This window comes from Lagopus leucura, unplaced genomic scaffold (assembly GCF_019238085.1).
Source record: "Lagopus leucura isolate 7727_CA_CO unplaced genomic scaffold, USGS_WTPT01 Super-Scaffold_100018, whole genome shotgun sequence".
NCBI lineage: Eukaryota > Metazoa > Chordata > Aves > Galliformes > Phasianidae > Lagopus > Lagopus leucura.
In genome coordinates, this window is record NW_024962272.1 from 6,524,993 (window position 1) to 6,543,353 (window position 18,361).

The following is an 18,361-nucleotide window of genomic DNA, read 5'->3' on the forward strand; positions in this document are numbered from 1 at the left end:
ACATTACCCTTTCAAATCGTAAGGCAACTCAGATTATTGTACTATACTGCAATATGTCTAATCAAGCCAGCAACAACATAATTAGTACAGCTGTGAACTGAAGAAGCTGCCACTTCGCAAGCTTTGTCATCGTGGTATCTTACAGCAGACAGAACCAGCAAACTGTATTCCCTTTGTTAACATAAGAACCACTTTCAGTTACTAAGAGATGCCTTTAACACTACTCCCCTCCTTTGTCCTTTTTTTTTTCTCCTTCCTTTTCTTCCCTCTTGAAAGGGTATTGTTCTCACTCTAGTAATATTTCTTCTTCCTGTCTAGTCACAGTGGCACTTCTGCTGCTCAAGTAAATGTAAGGCCCTTATACAACTGTGCTTTGATGTTAATTTATCTGCTCACTCACACAGAGCTGCCTTGTAAATGCTATTGTTTTAGCAGTGTTAATGCACTGATTAACTCCCAAGCCACACAAAAGCACTGCAGAAATATGAGTAGTAGTCCCTCCCCGTCATCATGTTTGTGGCCTTTCATGCCCAACAGTACAACCCCTTGTACAGTATCCAGAAGAGCTTCCTAGCATACACTATATACAGCTGTACACTGCTCAGCAGTTAAGCAAACTGAGACACAAACAACAAAACCAAAACACGCAAAAAACACAAGCAAAAAAAAAAAAAAAAAGGCAAACACATGCACTAGCTGAGCTTAGGAACATGTTTTACACTGCTTATTTTTGCGATTCCTGCTAGCTTCTGCTATGGATGAAGGTATGACAGAATTTTCACTAATAAGCCCCAATTTCAGTGCAACATACTACAACTGCCAAAATGTATATTTAAACCATAGAGAGTGGTGCTTTTGTCTTTCCGATTTAAAACCACTTTCTCAAGGCTACCTCACAACAAAGCACACAGAGCAGCACTGAGAAAATAACAGCAGTTCAAAATACACTCCAGCTTAGCACTGAATCATGGAAATTAATGGACCAATTAGCAAGCACAGAAATAAAAACTGTTCCAGACAGAAGCAAGAATCTGCCTAAAGATAGAGGGCTTGGCATTAAACAGCAAGACATAAAATACAGAAAATGAAATGTATGATCAAAGACAGCAGGAAGCAAATCAATACATTACTCAAGATAATGCTCTGATGGTAAGATAATGCGTATGACCACTGAACAGGGCGGTTTTCTATTCAGACTGGTCTACAGTTTTCCCATTCACTTTGCAGACTAATGGGACTCAAAATCAGTGGTTTGCTCAGGAGACCCAAAACAGTAACACAATGTTGAAGAAAGCACAATTAATACTTCTAGGGACCTGAAACAGATTGTGGACATACTTTACTTCACTGAAAGAAAGGGAAAAAGGGACAAAGGGTGAGGCAAAACCCAAGAACTTGCCATTTTCCTTCTCCCAGACTAAAACAAGCACTAATAGAAATAAAGTAGGGCTCTCCAAATGCACTGTAGTCTGTATACTCTGCATTGAAAATTAAAAGAATAGACTTAACCTAATGAACCAAACCAACAAAACAGTAAATTCACCAAGAGAAATAATTGACTGCTTCTTGCAATCCAAATGTTCTGGCAGAGGAAGCACAGGTTTTATTTTATCTTGAAAGACTCTGATAAGAGTACACCCTCGCTTTCTTTACTGTGAATTATGATGCCTTTCAAATTTACACAATTGAATATCATGTAAGGTCTTTCAATGAACCCAGACATCTAGAAAGATACTAAAACTTGCCTACTCATTTGGATGTAAAAATTTAGTGTCAAGAAAGAAAACTGTCCTTACCAGCTGGATAAAACATTCTAGTGACTCACTGGCTCTGAAACTTGCAACTCACTGATAGCCCTCTGTCCAGTTACTTCAGTGAATTAACCCAAATTCTCCCAGACAGCTTTGTTTAAATAGCTTGATGTTATGTACAATTCCAAAACATTTATTGCTAGAACATTTAACCAGTCCCAAACAGTGTATTTATATGTTGGTAGGGTGTCTTACAACAATTTCTTTAAGAGAAATATCACTGTTTGAAATTAATTGAACAAGAATTTATTTTGTTTCTGTATACAAAATTAGACGAAAATAGCTAACGTATTTTTCAGATCAACATTTGGTAACTTATTCTATCAGAATTTTGTGGAAAACTCAACATGCACACACACACAACTCTTCAGTCTATTTTTTTTCCCCTCTCCCAACCTCATTGAATTAACAAAATTAAGAGTTTATGGATGCTCCATGATTTGCATTAAATTCAGCAGTAACTTGATACTACAATTGTGTAGTTTCTTATACCTGTTTTCCTACTTGCTGTTTTCTTCTACCCTTGTCAATGAACATTAAAGCTTATCCAGTATTTTAAGGGTAAAAAGGTATATTTTACCATTTCTAACAAAACAGTTCAATATTCTTACACTAGCAGTACCATAGAATCCTTCCCACTCCCCTAAGACTGAAGTAGTTGTAAACATGAAACTTGGGAAAGTCAAAATGGAGAAAATTCCACATGTATATGGTGTAACTAAGAGACAGGATGTTGAACAACCACTAGTAGACCAAAAGTTAAGGTTGTTTTTAGATTTCCAAACATTTTCATATAAAATATTAATAAAAATTGAAGTTAATCCCCCTCACATGCACCCCTTCCTCCTCCCAACTATCACCTGCCTTATGCTAGAAGTAACTTTAAAATGATCCCCATTTCCCTCCAACAATTGCACATTAAGACATGGACTTAAAAGAACAACATAATGCTTCAAGTATGCTTCATGCCAATCGTCAATAAGAGTCATAACATTACTGAAAAAGTACACTTGTTCTTTGGAAGCCTGAGAAGAACTTCCTGCAGAGTGTGGTCAAACAACGTTTTAAATATGAAAATAGCCCCCAGCCCAATACCCAGCTCACCCTCTCAAAAACAGTAAAGTGTAAAATTTTCTTTGGACTTAAAGAAACAGTATTAAGATCTACTATTTGAATAAGAAATAACCCCAATAGGAATTTAGTTTTACAGTGCTACACAAACAGTGCGCATGAAACAATAAATCATACAGATGCTACTGTTCAACACTATACATAGAGCACATGTGGCATAAAAGCATATACATGACATATACTGGCCTGTCCAGAAATAAGATACATTTTTTAAGGCTGGTAAATCTGAATAAACTTTTGCATCCAGAAGTATGTATTTTTTTCATCTTTTCTCTTTTCAATAGGGGTTTTACTTTAGCAATTATTTTAGTGTTCAGTCATTAAGAAGGTAATGATTTCATCAGGAAACCATCAGCAATGTGACAGCACCAAACTTTGTTATGAAACACTTCCTCTAATTTATCATGCGTGAACAAGGATTCCCATTTTAAAGAACAAAACATAGCATGAAAGAAAACTCATTTTTATAGGCAAGAAATCCTTCTGGAAGCACAAGCATGTTATTGAATCTGGGAAGTGTAAAAGACAGATGTGTGTATGTATATTTATATATGTGTGATATGTGTACATATACACACATATATATGATATATTTATCCCAACATGTAACTGTGTAACAACCAATTTTTTATTTTCAAATAAAGGTTTTTAATTTAGCAGTTGTAAAAAAAAAAAAAAAAAGCACAAACAAAAACAACAACAAAAAACCCACAAACAACAAAAACAAAATCCCCAAACAGGCTAAGGAGACCATTTACTACATGAACAAACAAAAAATGTTATGTCAATAGTTTTATGGTAAGAAGCAAAGGAGTGCAGAAACTCATAGTAATAAATAGCTCCAAATTAAGAATTTTCTACAACATTTCCTTAGAAGACAGGATCAGTATTTCTTCTTTTATGATGATCCTGCAGAACACCTTCACTCATATATAATTAATTTTATAACATTAAAACAGACAAAAATGCAGACTGCAAAAAATTCTGGTTTCAGGACAGTATACATAACATTTTTTTTTGTTAGAAATCCTAATGGTTTATTCACTAAGGCTAGACAGGAAGTCATATGATCCTATTTGGTGCATTTTCTACCATGACCAATATCAATAAATGGATAGAGCCAAGGACCAGCAGTCCAACCTGCCATGGTCCAACTTTGGCAGATTGGAGGCAAAATGTAGGACCATCATTTGGTCCCTCATGTTGTATCTCGACTTCTGGAAGTGCAGAAATGAAAACAAGACTGCAGTGTTTTCATTGTCTAGAGAAAGTTAGCAAGAAGTGGGATTTCAACATGAATAAGATTACTAGGTTTTTGATGAGACTGAATCAAAAAAGCATACATGGAATACCACTACTTGCAACATCTGGTAGTGTCATTCAGTGACTCATTGACTTTGAAATACATGTATGCAGTAATAAATAGATCAGTTATGCAATAAGGCAGTGTGTTGAACATGCATTCATCTTGTGGAGTGGAACACCACAAAGAGATACATGATACCATACACATTCATTAAGACCAAGTTTTCTGTTTGTTATTGTATTTGATTTTCAAGGCTATCCAGGTAAACTCTTCCGGAGCATTTTCTTGTTGAGAAGAGCAGTCCTCTGAGTCTTGTCACTTCTCCTCTTCATTATTAAGAGATGATGACTGGCTTTAATGAAAAATAAAACTGAACGAGGTTGTTTTGTTTCTCCATCATTTTGGTTGCATCATTCTGAATGTTTCATTTAGAGAACAGTTTTTGATGCATCCAGATGCTGAATCCTCAGGAGGATCCAGATGTTTCCAGATAACTCTGTAGTTTTCGGACTGTGGTTTTGTCCAGTGAGCAAAGATCAAAGTCAAAGGTTGTATTTGTGATATGAAAGTGTCCAGTTTCCTCTATTAGGTTTACTATCTGAAAGGAAAGAAAAGATGCAGCTGAAAATTTCACTTTCATTGAGTGTATTAATGGCATAAAATAAACCCACTTCACTAATATATGCATATTAAACCATTGTCCTTGTCACTATGTCACACAGAACCATAGTCTATACTACAGCTTTTTTGTTGTTTTTCTTTTTTTTTTTTTAGAACATTAACATCTTCATATTTTTAAGGTCAGCCTCTACTATGAAAAATAAACAAAAAAAATACCTAAACTAAAAAAAAAACAAAACCCCTTCATCTTCACAGCATACAACAACAAAAACCAATCACCGTAACAACAAACAAACTAGGTAGATCTCTATGGAATACACACTTTGTGCTTAGCTTCCAAACAAGTTACTTTAGAAAATAACTGGTATGGACCTTTCCACAAGCAAGAAAAAGAAATCCTTAAAGAAGCCAGTCTAAATTAAACAACAACAACAAAGTACTCAAGAGCTCTCACATCTATGGTTAGCTCATGTGCTAGTATTATTTTCCTCAAATAACGTACTTAATTTTTTTGTAGAAACAGATGAACCATGAAGGACTAATATTAATGGTTTAAAATCTACGGAGACCACTTAATCTATAACCACAATTTTCATTCCAAGAAGAAATAGAAGAGCTGTTAGGAGTCCTTGAGAAGATCAAGAACTGGTACACTTCATCTGTGATGAAAGGCTGATTTGTTCAGTCTGGAGGAGCAAAGGCTCTTGGCGATGTATTTCATATGTAAGTACCTGAAGGGTGCAAAAGAGGATGAATCCAGGTTCTTTTCTGTGGTGCCCAGTGATGGAACAAGAGACAATGGGCACAAACACAGTGGTTTCTGTATAAACACTAGGAAACATTTTTTTCTTGTGATGGTGACAGAACACTGGCACAGCTTGCCCAGAGAGTTCGTGAAATCTCTCTCTTCAGAGATCTTCAAAACCTGGACATGGGCCTGGACAATCTGCTCTGGGTTTCCCTACTAAAGCAGTCGGTAAGGACAAGAAGGTCTCCAGAGGTTTCTTCCAAACTCAACCAGTCTGCAATACTGTGAAACCAACACTAATATCCTACTTGTGTTTCTACACTTTCAACATTTTCTAGTCTCTTAATTGTAGTGTGTATTTTTAAAGTGCTCATTTTCAATACTGAATTTCCTCTAACAAGTAATTCCACGTGTATTATATGCTAGGATTTTCATCCACCTAAACATACACTCAGCATCCTGGAAAGCTGAAGTATAATTTATCCGACTGGGCTGACATGGTGCCCACACTATAGCTATTGATCTCTTATGCATTTCTACATTCCAAGAGATATATTCCAAGTGAGCACTGAAAAGACATACCATCCTGAAAAGAGTCTCTTTGTAATGGACTGACAGAATATTGTTCTTCTGCTTCACCCTCCCAACCATTTCTTCTGTGCTCAGGCTAGTATCAGTATTTCTATCCTTCCATTTGAACCCCACATTGTTCTAGGGTTTCCAGATAGTCCTCTACTGAAATGCTGTTGCTAAGTATTCTTCACTTTATTACTCTGATGAGTTTTTCTATCACTGAATGAGATACCTATTAACTCATGGCAAATAGAATACATCTTAAAATAATAAACCTGGAAGGAATATACCACCTTAGAAAAGAACTAAATGTTGGAACTAACTGTGTTATAATTTCTCCCTCTCCATTTCATTATATAATGAGCTGTTTGGTTTTTTTTTTTTTGTTCAGACCACAAAAAGAGAAGATTATGTTGGTGATTAATGAAATAGCTTCATGCATACTGTCAGATATGGAATGATACAGCCCAGAGTGGATTAAATAGATTGGAAATGAGAAAATATAAAGAAGAAAATGCCTGTTACAGTAAAAATCCCTTTCCAACCATTGCTTTCTACTTTCCACGGGCTGGGGAAAAAAAAAAAAGCAAACTTAATGTCTAATTTCCTTTGCAGATGTGCAGAACTCCAGAAAGTACAAAGAAACAACCCTCCCCTTATTAGCACTTTGTTTAAATCTGTGCCACTTGGCTTTTTTTGTTTGTTTGTTTTTTCCCCATATGGGAATTTTTATTTTAAACTTGCATATTTCATTTGTCCACTTATTGATTCATTGGTTCTTGTCACACTTTTCCATCTCCTACTGTCCCACAACCAACATGAGAGAAAAATTCAAATGGAATACAACTGATTGTTACCATTGGGAAACTTCCATATATATTATTCTTATCTTAAGGCACTCTCTGAAGCCTCATTTAAGAGAGAATCCTACTTTGTAAAGCTTGGAATCTAATCATAGACTTGTTCCCCAAATATCCACTGTATGATAAATAACTAGCTGCAAAACTTTACAGAAGCTGTGGCCAAGAGGACACAGTAATGCTAAACAATTCTGCCTATACTTTCTTGTTTTACTGTGGAAGAACAGCACCTCCCAAAATCCCCACAGCAATATTCCTCATTTTAAGAACAAAGATTATGCTGAAGTGTTACCACATGTATTTTTAAGCAGCACTGCATATTTAAAAAACAAACAAACAAACCCGATCAGCACTTTTTACTGATTAGGTTCTGCTTTGGGCTTTTAAGCCCTAGACCAAAGGAAATATAAACATTTTTAATATATTCCTCATCCTGCCCTCACAAAATATAGCCACCGTGTCAGGGCACCACACTGAAACCACAGTAAAGACGATTGAAATGAACCCCAAAAGCTTTAATGGATGTATAAAAATATATCAAGATAAACCCAGACAGCTCAATGAAAAACATCTGCCTGTATGCCCATGAATGAGGAATTCATGAATTACAGTATTAGCATTTGCATCTCTGTACTATTCAGAAATATTTGAAAAAGAACAAAAGGTTGAGATTAGTTGCCAAGTAGTCTGACAGTTGCAATCTTAAAAACACAGCACTAAAATGTTATATTCAGAGAGCTCAGGCAGCAAAATACAAAAATAACTTCATTTGCTCCCGGTGTAGTAATCTTTGCTTTTCTGCTGTAATGTACATCTCTGTTTACATCATGTTTCTCCAGCTCAGTTTGATCATTATCCATCATAGCGCAACTATTTATCAGCCTTTAAACAAGCAAATGAGCGTGTATGTTTAAGGAAGCCAAAGTGCAATTAATGACATAGTCATTTTTCAATTTATGGAGGTTTTAAGCCATTTGATAGTTTCCAGACCTGCAAGCTGCCCCTTGAAGAAAATTCTCAGAAGATAGCTGCCATCTGAAGCTTCAATCTGCATCTTGTAGACATGAACAACATAATTTTAAGCAGAGCTGCATACTCTCAATTTCTTCCTTACGCCTGTACTGTCTGATGAGCTGAGATGAAGCTACAATCTGCATCTTGTAGACATGAACAACATAATTTTAAGCAGAGCTGCATACTCTCAGTTTCTTCCTTACGTCTGTACTGTCTAGTACACTGGCTTTAAGATGAAGACATACCTTCTGATGCATCAAAATAAAAGGCAAAGCCTACCAGAAATCTTGTTTTCTTTCACGAGTCATGATAACACCATCTGGTCAGCAAGCACAGCTTTAGGAGCCCAGCTTCAGAAAGCCAAATTTGAATATATGGGACATCCAGCATTAACCATAATGTGATTTCAGACTCAATCATCCCTACTTTTTCATGGCAAATGATGAAGGGAAAATAAAATGCCTAATCACTGTGAAAGATGCTGGACAGAGTGCTTTTTAAAATGTAATTTCAAACCAATTTCTGTCTAGTTATGGTCCAATATCTAGATCAAATTGCTCAGGAGGTTCTCACAGAACTCATTTCTTGGTCAAATGTTCTTTCTCATCCACCTTCCCCCTATTAGACATTTATTTCGTATCTTTAAGAATCACTTGATATCACAATTACTTAGTTCTTATTTAGGCACTTCCACCTCAACATCACACTTTTCTTGTCTTCTCTTTCTTTTGGTGTATTAATTTTAGCTTTCTTTAGAAAGCAACTCAAAGAGAAATACCTCTCTTGAGGAAAAGTCATATTCTCAAAAAGATGCATTTATGTCATTTCCAGCCAAGCCACATCCCTACTTGCTGTCACTATCTATAGACTTGTTAACAATTTAGACAACAAAAAACTTCCCATTCCTTTCCACATCCCTCAGCAGTTCAAGTAGAACTTCAAGTTCTTTGACATTACAATTCCTTACAATCCTGATTGATATCTTCATTATTCTTGTCATACACTTCTGTAAAAATTCCCTAAAAATCTGCAGGTAAGACTTTGACATGTGAAACAGACTTTCACCTGCTCCAACAAACTGTAGGTACTATAAACATCACTTAAGAACACACATGCTGTTGCCATTCCACTTCAATGCCAACATTATGTTTAAAACTACTACAGCTAGCACTGTGCTTTGACGTTAAGAATGTACTGGTTTGTACTAAGGACAAAATGAACTTGGGAAACAACAGTACACTAAATATGAAGGGTACCAAATACAAGACAAAGGACACACGACTGTGTACTACAAAACATGAAACTTGACATAGCCATCAGTATTTTTCTTTAACTAAGAATATTCTTAATCATGATCTTCCTTTTCATTGACTTCTCAATTTTTTTCCTGATCTTTGCAAACAAAACCAGGACTAACGAGCATTCACAAATTATTGCTGAGGCTTACTAAAAGATTTTTTTCTCCTTTTTTCTTTCTTTTTTTTTTTTTTTTTTTTTACACCCTTATCCAAGTGTTGAGAAATTTGATGAGTGATTGCAATCATTTAGAAGTGGTAAAAATATCCATATTTATAACATGTCCACAAGAGGCATTTAAGTGTGAGAAACATAATATAACCATCTGTGCTACAATTACATCTGTTTTGCTACTATGCCTTTATTGCTTCATCGTCACTATTTGAAATCCAATGGTGTCTAACGCCACCCAAAACAAAGAATAAAAGTTCTTACTATTGTGTAATTTGCAAATACATTTCAAGCCTTCTTAGTTCATACTTTTTTTTTTTTTAACTATTTCCACAACTTTAGAAGACTCAAACTTTTTTTTTCTAGATTGAGATTGGCATTAAATTCCATGCTTTCTGCTTGCCAAAAAGCACATCTTTAAAAGTGTATTTGAAAAAATGCCTGTCCTTCTCAGCAAAAAAGCAACAGTACTTTCATGAAGAATGGTGCACAGATGAATCTATTCACCTATCCTGTTTCCATTATTATTGGTACAACACATTGAAAAATACAAATACAAATTGGTTAAAAAAATTATCTCAGATACGCTTTTGTTTGCTTAACTTTTAATCTTACCATTTAGTGTGGCAACACGATTTAAATAATGTCTAAAAAGCCCCTAAGCTACACTGAAAGTGTAATGGGCAGGAAATAGATTCCACAGACTTTAAGGCTGTCAAATCTGATGATAGAGACTTAGACAAAGAGGAAAAAAAAAAGTGACTTCACAACTTCAGTGAGCATGCTGTGACTTTTCATGAGAATGCTCCTCACCTGCTGCAGTACATGTCTCTCTCTCAATGTCATTAATCTTCTGTGGAGCTCTACCAGTTCATCAAGATATGCCTAGAAACAAATCCCCCCCATAAACAACTTGTTAATGAAATCATAGCCATGTATTTCAAAAAATTCACACACAAAAGGAAATTTTATTGTACACCTTCCTTAAGCTAGATTTTCTTACTAAGCAGGCTAGTTTTCTTAAGCTTCATACAATCCACCCATAATTTTTTGTGGATTTCCTTAGATACTTTATGATACTGAAAATTTTAAGGTACTTAAAATTTTAAGGTACTTAAGGAAGCTGCCTCTTCCTTTTGAAAGCTAGGTGACCCTTTACTTGAAAATATTTCCATCTTAGCTATGGCAAACAGTATGTAACAGACTTGAGCTGCCCAAGCAGCATATTTAAAAAACATCTCCCAACTTTGCAGATAAGACAAGATGAAAGTCTCACAACTGATTTCCTCTCTTCCTCTAAAGCTGAATAATGAATTTTCTGCATCAACAGAGAGACATAAGGGGAGAAAGATAAAGAAAAATCAATCCACTAGCAACTTTCACTTTCTTAATTCCTGGGGCATCACATATGTCCCATCTGTCCATCCAAGTATCAAATGTCTCCTTCAGTCTGAGACATCAAACACCATGTTTGCTTTTAAGCCCAGAGAAATACGGCACCCTGCTTAAGAAATTAAAGAAGTGTATGGATCATAATGCTGAAAATCCAGCAACAGATACTGCAGCATTGGTCTCCTACATCACATTAGCACAAAGAAAATATAACGCTATACAAAATTTAAGAGGAACTTAAAGTCCATGCTGGGAAATAATGTTCTCTCTCAAAAGGACTGAGAACTCTTAGCAATGACCAGGTGACATGATTTTGAACAAAATTATCTTGGTTAATGCCTTAAAACACATTGGCATTCCCTACTGCACACTACCAAAAATGATTCAGTAAAATGTTTATTTCAGTTCTTCATTGACTAAAAATACTACTGTAAAATTTCCTGTTCAAAAACCATCATTTCATCTCAAAAGCACAATGCAGGAGAGTAGACAAAATAAATAGTATAGGGCAGATTCTCATCTGATGATACTTGCTAAATCACTACATGTTTTCAGGAGAAGGAAAGCATTTTCAAAATAGCACAGAAGAAAGAATTACAGAAAAGGAGAACAATCTCCACTTTAAGGAGCCCAAAGCAAAGATGTTGCAATGACAGCCTTTCACTCTAAGTAGTATTTTGTTTTTAGTAAATAGATATATATTGAATAATTTACTGTTATTTCATTGGCATTTACCTTATCACAATCACCATTCTTTATTTGTTTATCAGATTTGTTTTGCTTTATTGGACTTTTCACTTCTAAAATCTGGGAAAAAAAGAAAATCCATTAAAAAAATAAATGCATAATTGGATACAATTACATACAAAAAAAATCTGCTGTTAATAACACAAAGAATACAGCATTTGGAAAAATCTAAACTCAAAACCAGGCTTTTCATTATTTCTAGACTACCCAGAAGCTTAACTGGCAGCTATCTTAAAGTTCTTTCTGATTTCTACTTCACTTGGCATAAACAGTTAGAATTGTATATATGTTCCCCAGTATAACCAGAACCATAAATATAGAGTGGGGCAGCAGTAGAAGTGCTTTTACTTAGTCAAAAGCAATGCAGAAAGTAAAACATAATTTTCTGAAGAAAAAATTAATTCTTTGATTCAGCATGTACAGTGTAGGCCAGTGGAAAAAAAGTGTCTGGTCTTGAAAAGTGACCTCTAGGCATGGATCTTTTATATCCATGCTTTTAGATACTTTTCTTGATTTAAAAAAAAAAAAGAAAATTCTTTGTATTAGATAGAAACTCAGCAAGGACATACTGCATTTGAAAAAGCTGCTTTCTTAGAGTGCTCTTGATGCATAATTAAAATAGAACATCTTGTTTGAATGAGATAAAGCACTAAGCATACTAGAAGACACTTCTAGCAATGTTAACTTGTTCTATAAATGGACTTACTTTAACACAAGCCTAATTTCATCAGGTACAAGAATGATCCTAGTAAGCAGCTTTACACTACCAAGTAGAGATTTCAATTGCAACTAGGACCCACACAAATTGAACTCTTGTAATAGAGTCACAGAATCCTCAGAGTTGGAAGGGATCTTTAAAGACCCTCTAAGTTCAACTGCCCTGCAATGAACAGGCACATCCACAGCTTGATCAGGTTGCCTAGAGCTTGGTCCAGCCTGATCTTGAATGTCTCCAGGGATGTGGAATCCACTACATCTTCAGGCAATCTGTTCCAGTGCCTTCACTACTCTCACTTTAAAATACTTTTTTCTTATATCTACCTACATCTTACATCTACCTACATCTACATCTTATATCCACCTACATCTACCCTCTTTACGTTGGAAATAGTCTCCCCTTATCACCACAGACCCTGCTAAAGAATCTGTCCTAATACTTCCATAAATTTCAGATTCTCAGCTCATTGTGAAAAAGCAAGAAAATGAGACATTCCATTCTAGCTAGCTCACTGCTACTGATCAGCAAGTAGACATATTGTTAGCACAACAAAAAGGAAAGGAACATGAAATACATGACTGAGTGAGATGTTGCATATTAGGACTTATATTTATGGACTTAACATTTATATTACCTCTTTAGAAGTAAACATCTTCATTAAACAAAAAAAAAAATTGAGAAATATGTACAGATGATCTTCGAAAAAACCTATAGAATCTGTATCTCATTCAGTAAGAATACTTTTTTGGTCAAGGATCCTCCTTCCTTTGCTAAATATAGAACCTACTCCATAGGTTCTCCAACATATATTTGACTTTCAGTGACATGAATAATGCCAACTTTTATTGAAATGGATTGAGTACTCTTTCTGTGAAGTAAAGACTACTGTATCTCGCAGTAAAAGAAAAAAAAATACCCCATCTTCAAGTCAGAAACTGGTGAGGGAGAGGGGAAAAGCGGAATGCATAAACTTGTGAGATTAATCCTATCAATTTCAACTGGGTCTAATGCTAAAATAAACCAAAAATAGTATGAACTGTACAACTGATGTTGTAAAGCCAGTTTAGATTGTTTACCTTATGAAATTAATTCATATGCAATGAAGACATTCCTTATAACAGAGATAAGAATGATAACTTGCTTTTACAGTATTTTCTAAGCCAAATATTTTTCCATCTCCTGAAAAAAATGGCTTTGTCAATTTTCAGATTAAGTGACTTCTTTTAAGTAATCAAAGCATTATATGAATGTCAGGTGCAAGGCATGTTCCATGTGAGGCTTGCATTTATGAATTCTGACTTTACCTGGTTGCTGTTAGTTTTTAACGGAGGTGGTGCTGGTTCATGATGTAGTGGTGAGGAAGCTGAATTGCTGTCACTGTCACTTCCATCACTCAGACTAACCCTATGGAAAAACAGAGGCAAGAGATTACACTGCCAGTCAAAGGGCTACTTACAGGAGTGAACCAAGCTCATATTTGAGGGAGGAGGCCAAGAATAAACCCTTTCCTATGGAAGTTATTATTCAAAGTAAATTGGAAAAGTGCTGCTCAGTAGCACAGCAGCATCCAAGTAAGGCAGCATTCTGGAAAAAGTCCAGTGTAACATGGCATCCTTTTCACTGGGCTGAGAAGTCACTGTCCAGCTAACAACAGTTAACATCTAGAGAAAGAATTAACTATTTTTGAAATATTTATGCTGTTTCCTTCGTAAGTGGAGTAAACCTGTATCTCAGACACATATAAGAGAGATGATGTTTTTCAGAGATATTTTTCTACACTTGTAAAAACTTTCTAAAAGCTGTGCTTGTGTTTGGAAAATTGCTTCAATTAACAGTTCTTTGTTTCTTGACATAAATAACATTATCTTTCCTGGCTAAAATTTAAAAACTTGGTATCTCGGGAGATGTAAAGGCCATGTAAAAAAGCTCTTATTCTAGTAGTCTTACCCTTCATTTACTGAGGAACAACAGAAAATATGTGCTAATTGGAAGAAAAAATATGGTAATTGAGGATAAAAAGAAGTTAGAAAAACACAACCTTGAGTTTTGTTAAAAATAGGCATAAAATCTCTACACTGAGATTAAGCTGAGCCTAAGAATCCTTTCTAGAACATAACCTGACATGAACTCTCAAACTGCTAGGCTTACCTTTTTTTTCCCTGTGATTTCAGCTGCTGAAGTGTTCCAGAGAAGCAGTTAACCTTCACTAGTACTTGCCTATCACCTTCCCATTTAGACCTGATGCTGATGGAGTTGCTCAGGTGCTATGCGCCCACAAATGGTGGAACTAGCAAAATGTTTTGGAGCAGACAAAGTATCCACTATGAAAAAGCTTGAGGGAGTCCGGGATTCAGCAGAAAGAGCTTTCAGCTGCCTGAAAAATAGCTGACTTTTGGAATGCCCACATGAAATTGTAGCTAGGAAGCAGAACCCTTTTTTAAGGAATAAATTCTGTGACTAACAATTGCTTTACCATCTGTCTGCACTTCTACTTATTATTTACGATATGCAGTGCAGAAATTGCTCTGAATTCAATTTCACTGATTCTGATCCAATTTAACAATCTAAAGCTGGTAAGCATAGGGGTTGTGACAATGTGACATTATGTACAGGCTGGCTCACTCAGCAATCAAATTCCTTAATTTTACCTCTTATACCAGAGAGTAATTACAACTGCTCTCTGAAGTCAAATGCATGAAACAAAAGTCAGATGAATGTGGTTCATCATATCCATGTGGATTTGTACAGAAACAATTTGTACTGCGAATGGCTGATTCTAACAGTTTTTTGCTTGTTTGCACATCCTTTAAAAATAAGAATCTAAACTTTGTCCATTTGCTACTCAGTACTCTATGAGAACATTAGACTTCATTCCACTAATAATAAGAAAAATGTTTTAGCCACCAAACTATCTGCCATCAAAAGACACTCACCTACGACTCCTGCTTCCTCCTCGTGTATTTACAGGTCGTTCCAACTCAGAATCATTATCATTGTCATCCGGTTCCTCTGATTCATCTTCATTATCATCCGAATGCAGATCTTTCATTATAGACCTCAATGGACCTGAAACAACAGAAACAAACAAATTAAAAAAAAAAAGAAAAAAAAACCAAAAACAACAGGCAAATGAAGCTCTCTTTGCAGTGTGACTACCCAGATTTGTAGATAACAGAAGCAACTTTCCCAGCATTGAACTGGGAGGGCAGAGTCAAATATTAAACATATGAAGTAATGCACTGGGGGCTTATGCTGCTGGCATTTATTTATGAATCATTTATTTACATGGGCAACACAGGAAGCTTCAGGAGACACTCATGACAATGAAGTGACTTGTGTTCAAGTGTTTGCAGGTTTGGTTCCCTGAAACACAGACGAAGTAAATAAAATGCTGTCACAAACAGGCATTCTCTATGCATGTTTTAGTTTAGGAGAAATTTATTATTACTATACTATTATTATTAAAAGCAAGATTATTTTACATTGCTAAGTTTTAGTTTTTCTTGCTTTATCAGATGGTATTACTTGCCAATACAGATCTACAGAGACCTACTGGTAGCGGTGTATTTGTTAGGTTAATCCACACACTGAGTAGCAAAGTCCAATAAATCATTCTGACTGTAACTTGTACTTGTGAAGGCAGACTTTGACTTCCTGTTTTTGATAAACTTAGATTTAGTAGCTCCCCTTATTTCAGGATCAATTCCAGGTCAAATAAGCACTTTGCTGATGTTCATAAGTAAAAAATATAAATTAAAAAAAAAAAAAAAAAAAAATCAGTAACTCTCCCAGCCCAGGAAATACAAGTACTGATGTGAATGAACTCCCCATTGTTCTCCAAAGGGAGATGAACCTTTCCACTCTGTATTTGCTAATGGCAGAACAGAGCCAAGGAGCATTACCTTTGGTCACAGCCAAAAGAACAGACAGACATCTCTCTGCCTGACCCTTTAACAATAAGGGTGTTCCCTCCTCAGGAGTAATAGCTTTGTGGATTGCCCAAAACCTGGCAAAGCACAGGTCAAATAATTTTGGCCAGTTTTGCGTATGTGACTTCAAAGCCACTGCTGAGTATGGTTTACAACCAAGTCTGCACAAAAATATTTATAAGTTGAGGCAGTTTGGTTAAGGTTTCTTTTACGTGTTTGCACACCTTGAGGCTGGGTGGCAGCAGGCACAAATGGTGCTGCTGGGCCTGGTCCTCGTGGACCAGACACTCCACAGACCACAAAAGAAGGCAAGTCACACAGAATTCTTGTCCGTACAACCATTGCTGATCTGCAGAAGCAGCTGAGTTGTGCTTTGCTTTCTGTTTCTGTGTAAGTATGAGACAAACAGTGCTCAGATATTTGCAAATGCTAAGTTGGAGACAGATTATCTAATCACTTGACATCTTGGAAAAAGGCTCTCTCCAATTTTAATAGGAGCAGTAGCGATTTTCCTCTGAAACACTCTCAAGAGTGTCAGCACATGGCTGAAGGAAGAATCTGCCTATTTCCAACTTTTGCAAAAGCATTCTTACTGAGAACTTTGGCTGTTGGGATGAAAAAATGAGACAGGAATAGGGGGCTAAATGAATTGAGATGAAAGGCAAGGAAGGAACATTAGACTGCAAACATACAAAGAAGGAATATACGTTTAAAGAGAGATAAAAGGGAAGAACATATGGGTATTTCCCATAGGCCAGCTCTAACCTAGAAAGGCTAGTTTCCTTACTGCACAAAGAGATACTACTAACTGCTGTAGAAATTCTGTTGAAGACAGTAATCTTCTGTCTGTTCTGGCAGCAGTGATGTCCTGCTTCAGTCCATAGGCCAAAGTCAGCTCTTGAGAATGTATTCATGTCCTCTCCACAAAGAGGAAAAAAAAATAATACAGAAGAGACTAGATAAAAATGTGGATAAAAGAAAATCTCCTTAAGGAAAGAGCAGAGAAGAAAGACAATGACATGGAAGTTAAAATAATCAACCAAAACCCAATTTTGTAAAAATATTTAGTGTCACAAAAATAGTTCACTCTGCATTAAAGACCAGCACATAACTCAAAACTTTGGAAACTGGTAGCTGTGTCGGCAGTGAGCTGGAAGACATTCCAAATAACAATCCTTGATTTTATTTTTAAATAGAAGAAAACCAGCACACATACAACACTCTCCCCACACAGTCTGTCCTCTCAGGTTTGAGCTAATTCATTATCCCTGCATGTCTTTTTTCCACATGCAGGAGAGGGCCATTTTGTCTTGTTCCATGCTGCTTTCTGGGGCACACAGTCCCATCTTAAGCTGGAAATGGGCTTGTTCTTCTGCCTTGAAGAAAAAATGAATGCAGACTCCTGACAAACAGCCACAACTGACATCCCCAGCCAATCAACAACCTGCCATTCAAATATGCTTTCACTGAACAGAGGATCAAGTCTGCAACTCTGAACAAGACATTTCTTACCTAGCTGGTTGACTTCAGTTGGCCTTCTTAGCAATCTGCAGTGTTAAAGTTTTCTGTTTCTAGCACTGGTAGTCATGCTGCCATTAGTACTCTGCTCCTTGGTTGTACTTAACTTACAACTTTTTTTTTTTTTTTTTTTTTTTTGAAGGGTTGTAGAAGCTGTTCTCTCCGAAAAGGTCAGAGTGGCTCACAAGAAACTGAAAACTAAGAGCTGTCCAAGAGAAAATATTCTTGGCAAGGAAACACAGAAAACCCTAAGTAAGCCCTGCGGGCAAAGGAACTTGAAAAAACTTCAGTTAGCCCAATGTTTACCCAAAAAGTGGTGAAAAAAGCCCATCTTGCAGTGGTTCTGACAGTTGAGTGAGCACTTGATTCTGAACCAAACGGAAAAAGAGTAACAGGCCTTGTAAGTTTTAGTTAGAAAATAAAACATGAGTTTCCACGAGAGCACAACATATACAGGGCAAATATACCACAGTATGCCTAGTGCTTCATTCCTTGCTGTACAAATGCACAACCTGGGCAACAGATG

The 18,361-nt window shown here is 36.1% G+C and overlaps 1 protein-coding gene across 1 annotated transcript in view; it reads right to left on the reverse strand.

The window, feature by feature from the left end:
• Positions 1-2,069: 2,069 nt before the first annotated feature.
• The window catches only part of MLLT3 (MLLT3 super elongation complex subunit), a 110,775-nt gene continuing 94,483 nt past the window's right edge, over positions 2,070-18,361 (reverse strand). The window contains exons 8-12 of the mRNA XM_042877553.1: positions 15,322-15,454; positions 13,693-13,792; positions 11,659-11,730; positions 10,345-10,416; positions 2,070-4,846 (exon numbers count right to left, since the gene is read on the reverse strand). Coding sequence (XP_042733487.1) covers positions 4,715-4,846; positions 10,345-10,416; positions 11,659-11,730; positions 13,693-13,792; positions 15,322-15,454 — 509 coding nt within the window. The 3' untranslated portion in view covers positions 2,070-4,714. The remainder of the gene's footprint in view (positions 4,847-10,344; positions 10,417-11,658; positions 11,731-13,692; positions 13,793-15,321; positions 15,455-18,361) is intronic.